The sequence below is a fragment of the Anas acuta genome, chromosome 1 (genome assembly GCF_963932015.1).
Source record: "Anas acuta chromosome 1, bAnaAcu1.1, whole genome shotgun sequence".
NCBI classification, from domain to species: domain Eukaryota; kingdom Metazoa; phylum Chordata; class Aves; order Anseriformes; family Anatidae; genus Anas; species Anas acuta.
In genome coordinates, this window is record NC_088979.1 from 116,081,968 (window position 1) to 116,094,765 (window position 12,798).

At 39.2% G+C, this 12,798-nt stretch overlaps 1 protein-coding gene across 49 annotated transcripts in view; it reads left to right on the forward strand.

Moving 5' to 3' along the window:
* The first annotated feature begins 3,507 nt into the window (after positions 1 to 3,507).
* Positions 3,508 to 12,798, forward strand: part of ABI3BP (ABI family member 3 binding protein) — a 148,251-nt gene continuing 138,960 nt past the window's right edge. For 30 of the 49 annotated variants that reach the window (XM_068695319.1, XM_068695399.1, XM_068695435.1 and 27 more), the window contains exon 1: positions 3,509 to 3,704. In XM_068695319.1, the coding sequence (XP_068551420.1) occupies positions 3,626 to 3,704 (79 nt within the window). In that variant the 5' untranslated portion in view covers positions 3,509 to 3,625. Of the gene's footprint in view, positions 3,705 to 12,798 lie in introns of all 49 variants that reach the window. The other 19 variants (XM_068695686.1, XM_068695586.1, XM_068695596.1 and 16 more) reach the window with 3 other exon arrangements.

The following is a 12,798-nucleotide window of genomic DNA, read 5'->3' on the forward strand; positions in this document are numbered from 1 at the left end:
ATTTTTTTTTTTTTTTTTTTTTGAGATCTGGAGCTCAGTTCGGGATCAGGATACTAAAATGCACTGACACTGTCATTTGTATGATGTTAAATGGGATACATCTTACTTTTGACCAATAGATTAACAAGCTAGCCTGTGTTTTATGGCAGGAGAGTTCAAATATTTGCTCTTCAAAGTAAGAGTTGGGAGGGTGGGAAAGAAGTAATTGCAGCCTCTCAGAAGACGAAAGATTTTCTTATTTTCTTCATCTTCTTTTTTAAGCAACACATCTGAAAGAATGTTCTCTGGCGTCTTTCTTTTCCTGAAGGCCTTTAGAGCAGATCCCGTGACATTTACAAGAAAAGGAGTCCAATAATTGAGTCACATGTAAGAGAATGATAACTTTAATTAGCATCTATATAGCATACTGTATGACCAAAGCATTTCTCAGATAATTGACAGAACTGGTGAAGGTTACAGTCCAAAACAGCATTACTGTGGAAGAAGGCAGATCAAGTGTACCGCCAGCCTTCACTCCTAGAGAACTTAGGATGGTATTATTGTGCTTTACAGAGGGAAGAGAGAATTTTGTTTTTTAAGGTTGTTTTACACACTCTTCCTGTTTTAGATTAGAAAAGTGGAGAGTTGAGTCACCATGGCTTTGGCTTGTCAAAATAATCAGGACCGATAGGTGAAACGGAACTGAGCCCAAATCTCAACAAAAGAATATTTGTATTTGGAAACAAAATGTAAAATCCCAACCCCCCTGCCCCCCTCCTCTTTCTTTTCCTTTCCCTATTTTGTTTTTACTGTACTTGCTGGTCTGGGAGCTATTAAAATAGAACTAGAAAAGCTCTGTTCTGCTCCCAGACTAGCTGTGATACCATCCTGTTGGAATCTGTGTTTCTGAGATCTACCCCAGAGAGACTCAGTGAAAGTTGAGGTAAGCAAGTGAACTTCTCAGTACTTGACTTGCTACTTAAGCATTAATTTGGCACTGAAGAGGGGGAGTCATTAGGGGACCTATGCATTTGCCTTTTCCATTACTTTTCCTGAACAAATTCGATCTGTTTGAGACTTCTCGTAACTGCCCTTACTTCATTTTTCTTGCATTTTATGCTAGGGTATAATAACACAAAACTGTCACCGACTGAACCTTCTGTTTAATCCCCTCCTTTTGATGTGACTGTAGGAGTCAAACAATGGGTAATACAATTCCAGGTTTACATAGATGAGACAAACCTGAGGAACTTCTGGGTTAGATAATTTCTGATGTGAAGCATGACAAATTTTAATTTCTGTGAACTGAAACCAGATGCTGCCTCTGTTTAAATGGAGGTTATGGAGCAGCCCTCCAACAAGAGGAGAAATTGGATATCTGAACAGAACTATGAAAGCATCCAGTGGTGCAGGGTAGTGCTTCAAGTCCCAGGAACTTCTTCACTTCCTATGGTTGTTCTTTGACTGTGGTAGTCAGCATTCAGTGAACTGCAGAGAGATTTAAGAGGAAAGCACGAGTAGGTATGTTTTTTTCCAGTTTTGTGCAACAGAGGTTTCCTAGGAAAGGTCAGTCCTGTACGAAAGAAGTGGACAAAACCCCTGATCCCATGGATGATGCAGATGCAGGGAGCACAATGGGAAAGTGTAAGAGAAATTGTATTACTCATTTTGGACTCTCAGGATAAAATTAAATGGCATTAATTTTACCATTGCATCAGCTTATCAACCTATAACTGCATCTGATGAAATGCATGCTTTGAAGTTTGGGCTGGCCAGAGCTGTTATCTACAGGACTGGTCAGAGGGAAAGGGACCTGGAGTCTGCCAGGCTTTCAAGGGGAAGTTTAAATGTCTGTATGGCACACAAAACAAAGAAGAACTGTTTGGATAACGCATAGAAGGAAGAGGAAAGGTGGAACTGGCAACAGAGAAGCGAGAGGTTATGAAAGCAGGAGTAGGACTATATTTATTTCTGTGAGAGGGAATACAATTTACTTGTTAGGTAGCCAAATAACTGGTATATTTCACTGAGACTTTCCTGAATAGGAAATGACCTTTGTATACTTTGTTGAAAGGTGTTCTGTGAACTGGAAAAGGAGAATGAGTTGCCCGTAAGGCGGTCCACTAGAATCCACATTACAGTGATACAAAGACAGCAGTGTGTGACCAAGAATTAATTTTCCCATTACTTCTCTTAAGAGACTATTCCATCAAATGATTCATTTCTTATTTTTAATTTTGAAGAGGGAAAAACAGCATGTGTTTCATGGAGTATTTTTCAAAATAGTATTTCGTCCAAAAAAAAAAGAAAAGGAAAAAACTGGCATATTTGTTTTGTGTATCCAGCTTTCTGTCATTTGCAACTGCTTGACCATCAGGTGTGGTCAGTGTTTTGGGACATTCCTATCCATCTTCATGGCCTTTTCAGCATCTTTCCATCATCCAAATTGTAGCTGTTGTGTTTATCTGTTCTTAGTGTTCCTGTAGAACAACCCGCTTTCAGGGTCCGAATCTTCCCAAAGATCCTCAAGTTAATTGAGTCTGGAGGTTTTGGTAGGGGTCTGGCTGTTTGCTTACATCTCACTATTCCCACATTGGAATTAGTAAATCAGGAAAAGGTTTTCTTCTGGCGTTGGTGGGGAGGGCAAATGACAGGGGACCAGAGAGGGAGATTGCCATTTATTTTAATAGGTATCATCTCTTTAGTGATATTTTCCCATATTTAGAGACGAAATTCTTCCTTATCCAATTGTAACCTTTTTCTTTTGCTCCACCCTTTCCTTTCCACCCTTTCAATTGTGAGCAGGACACATTTTGTGCTTAGTTGGCTCATTGTGGAGTGAAGCAGATTTTAGTGCAATTAACTAATGGAATTTCTTTTTCATTTACAATTAGGCAGTTGGTGAGAGGGTGGAGCCCCTGGAAAGAGATACGTTGCCTTTTTGTTTTCATTGAGCATTGTGCCCATTGGTTCACCAGACATGTACAAAGAGGAAAATCTAAAACTCTGAACTTGACAAAACCGAATGTAAAAAAATAGCATTTAGGTTTGAAAACACAAATCTTTTACTGCATAAATACGTATTTTGCCTATTTATAATGTTGTTTTAAATGCAACTAGGACTTATTTTATGTGAAAGGAAACCACATCTAGCCCAAATAAATCTTGAGCAAAATCTAAAATCTTGAGATTTCAGAACTGTTGAGTTCAGCATAGCAAGCAGTCTTCTGAGTGCTGGGAATTTTAATTTTGTATGTGAAGTCCAGCTTTCTTGGATAAAACAGTGAAAATACCTCTTGGATCTGTTTGCAGTTAATAGAGGTTTTGATATGCCTGGTTTTACTTGCATGAAATTGAAGTGATCAGACATGAATCTGCTACCCTGTGAGGTGGAAGGACGTTGGAACAAAACCCAGAAGCTTATTGTGGGGGGAGCCTGATAATCTTTTTATTTTTTTAATGCTAATTCTCCTTTTCCAGTGGGAGTGAATGATGTCATCCTGTCTCCTCCCACTGTGTAAACTACGCTTGTGTCAAAGTGTTGCTGCCTCTTGTCACAGAGAGAACAGTTCCCTTAAATGCAGCTGCAGCACTTTTGTGTGATACCTGTCAGAGCCATTCACAGGGCGAGCTTGGGTTTCTAACCATGATGGCAAGATTGGTCTTTCTCCTTTTCTGTGGATATATTGCAGTAAACCTGGGAAATGCTCAGAAATTGCCAAGAGGCAAGTAGCTATGACAACTTTCTGGGGTTTTGTTTGTTTTTCTTCTGTTGTGGGTTTTTTTCTTGGTTTGTTTTTCATGCTTGTTTTTTGCCATGGAAATTTGCTTTCAACATGATAGGCAAGATAAAGATGATCGAAAAGATAAAAGAAGATCAGCCAACAGGGCAAGGTCCAGGTACCAGAGAATAACTTTAAAGCTCTTGAATTAAAGAATCACAAATGTTTCCACTGTGTCTTGTGACTCCAGTGAGAAGTACTGTGAAACAACATAACTCTATGTAATGATTTTATCATGATTTGGACAGTGCTGTGCAGGTCTGCGGTGCAGGATCTTGAAGAAAATGTGACTTAAAAAAGCACTCTCTGTTGCTGGCAGATGATTTCAGTTCTGTCTTGAAATAACTTCTATGCTTTCCATTTATATCCATCATTAGCATTTGAATAGGAATTGTCTTTTATAGGTCAGGTTGCATGCATTTTGAGGGAGAAAAGTATGGTTTATTAAAAGCAATTACTTTTTAAACTGTTCTTTCCACAAGAAGAAGAGAATCCCCTCAGACCTGTGTGAATATTGAACTATTCGTTTCTCCTGGAGTTTGGAAATAGTTCTTTAGCATTGATAGGGATCTTTTATCTTCCTTGTTAACATGCCATTGGCATTTTAGGAGTATTTTATTGCTGCAGGAAGAACACTCCTAGCATGAAATGAAAATAATATTTCTGTATCTAGATTGTAAACCACTTTGCAGTACCTTGGCATTAAAACAGCACTTTCACAACTGTTTCTGTACTGCACGTATTGCTCTTGCTTTGTAGAAGTGCTTGCCTGAGTCCAGTGTGCTTTGTAATGGATTTCACATCTGCAATCTGCTAAAACCAGTAACGCTTAGAAAGGAAGCTGTGATGTAGTTTCTTGTGACAATGTGTATAAAGAAATCAGGACTTTGAGGGCTTCCTATGAGTTTCATAGGTGGGGAACCTAAAAATATTTTGGGGAGGAGAGGTGATTTTCATGCTCCACCTCTTTGCTCCCCCACCCCCACCCTGAAGCTTCTTTAATAGATTTTTTTTTTTTCCTGATGTTCTTTTGAAAGTGTCTTCCTATTTATTTATTTTAAGCTCATCTTCTGAAGTCAATGTGGAATTTTCTGCATGCTGCTAATGTAGTTTGTGAGCAATTGCTGCACATTTGTTGTTCAAGTTGAATAGACCACAAGACAGTTTTATCAAAAAAGCCATCTATAAGTAAACTATTCTAGCAGTTTTCATAGCAGAGGATTATACTGAACAGAGAAAAACCTTGTGTGCGTGGCCTTTTTTAAAGGAAAAATCTTCTCTAGTACTGCTCTTTTTAAATGATTTATCTCAACTTTCTGCTCACTACCAGAGAGTGATGGCTGTACCTTTATTGTGAGTGTGAAGTTCAAAGCTACTGATCTACTGTAGTCAGTGGGAGATGAACTCTGGGATGCTTTTTCTCCTGTCCTAAAATCTCATTGCAGAAGTGAAGTTGCCAAAAGCATAAAGCTGCAGGGGGAAACTTAATTTCTTGTCAGTTAAATTATATTTTTAAGATTCTCCCATTGCACTGTTGAAACATCAGTCTGATTCAATTCTTTGCAGCTGCCTCTCAGGTTGTTATTTACATTGGACTGCACTAAAAGAAAAAAGCTATATTAGTACCTACCTGTTGTCTGTCTGGAAACATTCAAAGAACAGTCTTTTAGTACAGCATTCTCCTGTTTGACAGGGAGCACAGAATGTTCTTCTAAACAAATAATATATTTTGACCTTTATGTGCTTTTAAAATGAGTGATAGTATTCTGTTAAGAGGACTAGTCTGCCCTGCTAAGCAAGCTTAAATTACACTGAGCTCTTCTACTCTCTTCAAGTCACAAACTGCTGAGCTAAGGCTCCAGATTCCCTGCTGCTCTATCTATAGAGACCAGTGGAATCAATTTCATAACTTGAGGGAGAATGATCTAGCCAAATTTGCTTTCTAGTGATGAATGTGTTCATGTGAACAGGTTCTCAATGTAAACCTTTTCTCCTTATTACTTTGGAATCTTTGTGCTCAGGTCTTCCCTACAGGAGCTGAAACACACTGATCTCTGGTCTCATGGACTGAGATTCCCTTGCAGTGATACAGGGTAGAAGGGACGTCTTGCTTCATGCAGCTGCAAAGGAACAGGGCCAGTACACCATTCAGATACCAGTGACTTCCGGATCTACTGGACAGATTGTGTGCAAATACGCTCTTCAGGAGGCTGGAACACACATGGCTCGCTTTACCAGTATATATTTTTTTTTGCTTTCCCCTCCACAAGTGTGTGACTAGAATGGCAGAGAAAGTGTAGTTGTTCTCAAATGTTCTTTATCAATGAATTTTTTCGTTAACTATTTTGACTTCAAAAAAAAGTTCAGGCAGTGTTGTAGGCATAGTATGGGAACACTACATACCTTAGTCAGAATCAGGGAAGTATCAGTTTCATTTTCTCATGGAAACTTTATGCCGTTCCTATGTATATCCTTCATTGCAATAGGTTTGCTAATATAGAAGAAAAGCCTCTACTTATATCTGGTCCTATTACAGTGCCTGTGTACAGGTGAACACCATTTTTTACATTTCACAGATGTAAGTGAAGTCAATTTAATTGCAAAGGGAAGTTTAGTGGTTATTTCATTTTGCTGTGAAGGGGTCTTCTTTTATCAAGTATTGGAGCCACTGTCCCTTCAGCTATGTCCAGCTTCTAGAGTTTTGTGTTTCATCAGAAAGAAGAGGGACTCAGGCATTTTGACTTGATGTTCTGTCTTCCATTGTGCCAGTATGCCATGCCATCCAACATATAAAGCTTCAGTTCAACACTGTCATACATGAAATATTTTAATGATGGAAATGCTTCATAGGAGGAAACAGTGGTGGTGCATAGGTGTAGGAGTTACAATTTGTCATACTTCCTCTAATCTTTATGATTCCATTGAACAGAAATGTTCCATCCTTGATGAAGGTAGCATGGTCTTTCTAGACAGGAATTGAGTACAGAGAAAAAGTCTTGTCTTTAGAGGATGAATTAGTAAGCAGAGCATCCTGAATCTGAGAGGAAGATGAAAAAGCAAAGTCACAGAATCACAAAGGAACAAGTTACAGTACATAATTCACAAGACTGTACTGCTTTGTAAACTGTTTCACTGGCATCTTTCCAGCTGGACCTGATACAGATGCTGTTGAAGGCAACAGTTGTGGACCAAGTTCTCAGTGTTTGGTAAAACAACATTTCATCATTTTGATTTTGCCAGTTGACTTTCCAGTTACAACATAGATGTGCATAGAAATGCACTTTTTCACAATAATCTCTCTTTCAGATAGGTTTTGTATATCTTCATGTGCTGTTTTCCTTTGTTAAAGCTGAAAAGAATTTGAGGCCATTTCCTTATTATAAACTTCCAACTTTATACATTTTCAAAAAAGAAGAGTGATTTTTTTGTTTTGTTTTGTTTTGCATTTATTTTATTGCCATGTTTCTGGCCTCTGTGGTTTACCAACTGTTTGCATTAGTCACTAGGTAGACTGGAATTCAGGCCATCCTTGTTGGACTTTCCAGGAGTCAGGTCTGTCCTGTTCTGCTTTCCAGGAAACACTCAGGAAACCTGAATTCACCTTCCTCTTTGTTGCTGCCTTCTCAGGAGAAAAAGAATACAGACTTGATGTTCCTTGTGGGACTGTGAAAAGACCTGACTTACAGACTGATATAGGGAAAACCAGATCCAAAACTGTCTTGTTTCTGCAGTTGTCAGCTGTGGGGATAAGTGAGGAAAAATAATAGTTTCACTCTATCTAACTTTTTTGTTTGGTAAGTATACAGGAATGTTAGCTGGTGGTTATCTGCAATATTTTCAAAGGTTTGCTTTTATGGTAATTATAACTGACATCCGCTTGAGAGTGAACACTGTATTTACAGTGTCCTTCTGAACTTACCATTGACATTTGTGAAAGGAATGGGGAAATTTTATTCATTGCTAAATTTGTTGGCTGTGCTACGTTATGTAATACTTCTTCCTAACCAGAGGTTAAACGAGGCATGTGTTTTCACTTACTGGTGTCAAGCAGTTAAAACAATGTTGAGTTATTAAAATGTATCCTAGTCACTATACTGAAACAGCCAAGTTAATCATTACGCTTTTTTGTCCCCTGGTCCCCAGCTTAACAGCACCCCTCTGGTAGCTGTAGGCTAGAAAAACAGAGATTGTAACACAGAAAAACATCTCCTGAAATTTGCTTGTTTGAGCAGATAATGAAGCTGTTGTATCAACATATCTCAAAAGGAGTGAAATGACATGTGGTTTGTGTGTTTCTTTGTCCATAGTTTACAAAACATCTTTTTGGGGACTATTTTTCAAAATGCACAGTCCTTTAACCTTTAAAAAACATATTTATTAAGGAGAGCCAGAACTATGGAACTTTTTTTTTTTTTTTAATGTCTGTAAAGATAAATCCAAAATATTGTGATCTTTAGGTGCTTTTAAAATGAGTGGTAGTATTCTGTTAAGAGCTCTAGTCTTCCCTGCTCAGCAAGCTTAAATTGCACTGAGCTCTTTTGCTTTCTTCGAGTCACAAACTGCTGAGCTGAGGCTCCAGAGTCCCTGCTGCTCTATCTATAGAGACCAGTGGAATCAATTTCATACCCTGCAGGGGAATGATCTAGGCAGATTCGCTTTCTAGTGATGAACGTGCTCATGTGAGCAGGTTTGTGTGAAATACTTCTCTTACATTGAATGGCTCATCGTGACAGTGAAGTCCTATTGAGAAGTCCCAAAGGGATTCTTTATGTGGTATAACCGAGCGGTTAGGGATTTCAGTCAGTAAATATATCATGGCAAATTTGGCTCCTCCTTTGCTGAAAATGAAAACAACCCATAGGAATCCTGGCATTTTAGCAAACCATTTAATCAGTTACCTTATCAGACAGACCAGTTGTGTCCCGGGATTGCATGACAATATATCAAAACCTTGTACTGAGTGGCAGGCGTCCAAGTTCAAAGATAATCTGTAATTCCAGATTTCCATTTCTATGCTGGAGCAAGCAGTGGTGTGACAGTGATGCATGCGGGTGGATTCTGCCAGGATTAAATTCCAGAACATGTGAATGTCTCTAAAATGATCTCAGGGCTGGGTAATCTGTCTAATCCTCCACCTCTTCACTTGAATTATCGCATTCCCAAGTATCTCTTTCTAAATATTAATTTTCAGTGTATTTTTCACATACTAATTGGTATCATGTAGCCATTCCAGCAAGTCAAGCTACCTAACTCACTTGAGGGAGGGCTGTAAGTGAAATCCTACTGCCGCTGTTTGGCCAGAGCTCCTGTCTGTGAAGGCAGCAGAGGTGTTTATCGGGCTGCATGCCCAGTGAGCAGTGGTGCTGTGAGTGGTCAGTGGGTCTGCTGCTTCTCTGGAGGGTCTGGGCTTCCCAGGTGTGTGCTGCACATTGCATGTGCAAACAGAAGGCTGGCTGCTCCAGGGGCAGAAAACAGCTAGCAGTAACCTGCTGAAGTCGGAACTGTTCATGCAGCTCCTAGTGGATTTCTTTTCCTTGGGGAGATTCAAGTGCAGACTTGACTGGTGTTGAGCTGAACATGTCTGTGGGTGCGGAATGCTCTCAGCAGCTGCCTTCTGCAGGAGGTGGCTGGGGACTCGCTCGCTGGCAAGGGCTGTGCAGCTGTGTCACGTTAAGATGCATGTGCAGAGGGACAGGTATGGATGTTGTGGAAAGGCAGCAGCCTGAAGTGGGTTGCCATTAGGAAAAGAGTCCAGTCTGTAGTGAAAGGCCTTCGTTCAAATGCTCTTGGTTTGAACCTAGGTTTTCTGCAATATAGGCCCACATGTACGTTATGTGACATTGCTTTATGAAATTGTTATTTGTCTTACTTTGTTTTGAGGATCATGTTCTTAAAAATTACTACTGGCATGAATCACACCTTTGTGTAGGAAGGGATTGGGCCAACTTGCCTGGCACTGCTCTCCCTCAAAAGGTACTGACTGTTTGTCTTCACAGCTTGGCCAAATCAACCCTTGGCCTCCCCACTCAAGCAAGCCAGCATGAGATGTGTCAAGGTGAAGAAAAAGCAGGCCAAGTTTTGAACCATCAAGTGAATTTCAGCCATTGATGAAGTAGTAATTGCATTTTGGCCACCAGAAGTAAAGGTTTTTGCACTCATTGCCTAACCAAAGGCATGTAATCAAAACTTGCTTAGAATAATGAATAAAACATGGATAATACTTGGGCAGTAGCTATTGCAGATGCTAGCTATGCTAAAGGCAGGGAGGTAAGGCATGCATTTTTATTGGAGCGAGTTAGTCTGCCAACCCAGAGGGGAGCATTGGCTGCAGGGGGCTGCTGCACAGAGCTTGGCAGAGAAAATTTAACCTCTGTTTTGTAAATTGCTTCAGAGTTGCTGCTGAAATGCTTCACTGTAATGATTGAATGTTATCCAGATCATTTTCTGGAAGAAAAATAAATGGGGCAAGTGAATCAATTGTTTTTTCTTGACCTTGAACAAATGTGTCAAGGCAGCAGGGTACCACATGACGAAATCTACTTGAATGAAACCCAACATAAAGAATATCTACATGTACAGGTGGGATTTATTTGTGTTGTGCTAACACAATAATTTTCCTGACCGTACCTAATAAGGGATTGTAATTCAGTGCTATCATTCAAGCTGGGGAGTCAATGGCAAAATGGATTCTCAAAGTGGGAAGGAAATTGTAGAGTTATTTCTGCATTTTTGTTTTGCAGAAAGGTTTTGCATTATTCTTCAGACCTGCTTAGGAAAAGCATAACTCAGTAAAGCAGTAAGAGTTTGCGATATTTTTTTTCCTATCAGCAGCAGTTGTGACATTGGTTTATGAATCTATAAATGGCTGCAGAGTGCTTGATATGAGTTTACATAATTAATACTTTGGAAACCCAGCCAATTTTAGAGGACTGGCAGCGTGTGTGGGATAACATCAGTTCTGAACTTACATAGGGAAAATCTTTTTTCCTTTTGTCAGCTCCTTGCCTCTGCTTTTTATTTATTATTCACGTTAATTTTTCTTTCTATGATGTAAAAGTCTGGAAACGTTTTAGAACACACAAAGTTGTGCTTGGTTCAAAAACACAAATACGTAAAACTGAAATGTCCCAGGAGGTTGTTTTCTGACTTTGAAACGATTCCCTCATTACCACACTTCAAGCCTATACATGAGCAAGAAAAACGCAGCCAAAAAAATGCAAGACTTCAGGCCTTATCACTTATCAGTTCTCTTTTTCAATCTCACTGTGTCTGCACAACATGCACAAGCATACGCTGAAAATAAAGGATTGGGTGCAATGGTCTGAAAGACAGTAGGAATTTGAGCTGTGGGATGCCAGTGACAGGAAGAAAATCATATTGTCTGACCTGGATGTTTTGGCCAGGTTCCATTACCGCTGGCTCACACGAACACTGAGGTGGGTGGATTAAGTGGCACTGCACAGTTCTTTATTTATAGCACAGTGTATGCTTGTGCGTGTTGTGGGGTTAGAGAAATGGCTTCATGCAGGTTTGGGAACCAGCAATTCCTTTAGGCTGTCTTCGGTAAATAGGAGGATATTGCATGTTCTGCTGGAATCAGTAGGTCTCCTTCCTTGGTCATAAAGCTTATTAACAGGCACTTGCTGTTGTGAACTTGGCCATGAAATAGCTCCTCACTGGTAGCATTCTGTATTGTTAGCTTCAACAAAGTTACAAACACAAATTTTGCTTCTCTTCAGCATTTCTTCCTGCTTGTTCTTTGAATTCTGGGGAAGGTAAAATCTGGCAACTCTATTAAAAATGTCTTCCTGCTTACATCAGTTACTCAATTCTCCTTAGTACGTGCAGTAGGTGATGAATTTACTGTGATTCATTTGGTAGTGGTAGTAACAATACAGCTTTTAATGTCTCTACATCAACTCTTTACATTAAACATCATAAATGAGGTTACTTTTTTTTCGGATTGAAATGTCAATTATGCAAACTTTTTCACACTAAATAACTTGTTTTAAATTTTGGACAGGTTTTGTGATTTTTTTTTTCTCCAGTGGAAGATTCTTACTTACAACACACCTGCACACAAATAAGCAAGATGCGAAGTTGTGAGGGTAATTTCACGCAAACTATCACACACACAGCGGTGTGCATGCATATGCACGTGTACGTACACATCCCCACACAATTGTGAGAGCTAGTTCACTTTTGGTAAATATATGGCATTAAAAATTGTTTTAATCTTCCAGGCTTTTCCCAATCCTCCTTTACTCCCTAGTTCTAGTTGCATGGTCAAATAGTTGGTAAAAGCATTAGGATATTGTTAATGTACAATCATGAGTTCTTAGAAAGCAAAGTTTCTAAATAACGTATTGGATGTTTATTGTGCTCCCTTTCCAGAAATTTGCAAGGAATGTCAAATGCTACTACTATAGTTACTTGAAGGGGATATAATGTCACTCATAGTATTACAGCTGTGGAAGAATTATAGATTCTCAAGCAACCTACTTCAAAGGAAGTAGATAGATCTGTTAGTTGTACCCTACTTCAGTGTAGAAATCTCAGGCACTGTGAATGTTTTGTTTTTTTTTTTTTTCCCTTTGATCTGGCTTTTCTGCATTTGTTGTTGTCATTTTTAATTATTCTTTGTATTTTTTGAATTTGCTTTTGTAGTGTGTAAAAAAATTGTGAGCTGTCAAACAGAAGTGGCCTGGGAAAGATCATCTCATACTTTAAACTCACATGCTGTGAAGTCATGAAGCAATATGTATGTACTTCATATACTCTTAAATCAGAGAACATTCCTCAGGAATTAATGTAATGTACTGCACACTGGGTTACAAGACCAGTGATGAAAGAAACGTAAATTCCTACATACCATAAATTTGCCACAAACAATTGGATACATTTCTGAGTGAAGTACAAGCAAAAATGCACAGTCAGTCATGCACTAATTGCCTAGCTGATGGTTCTGGGCATATGCATGCATGCCCTTATCCTGCCCCAAAATTAGCATAAACCTTCCTTTTGTGCAGCTCTTAGT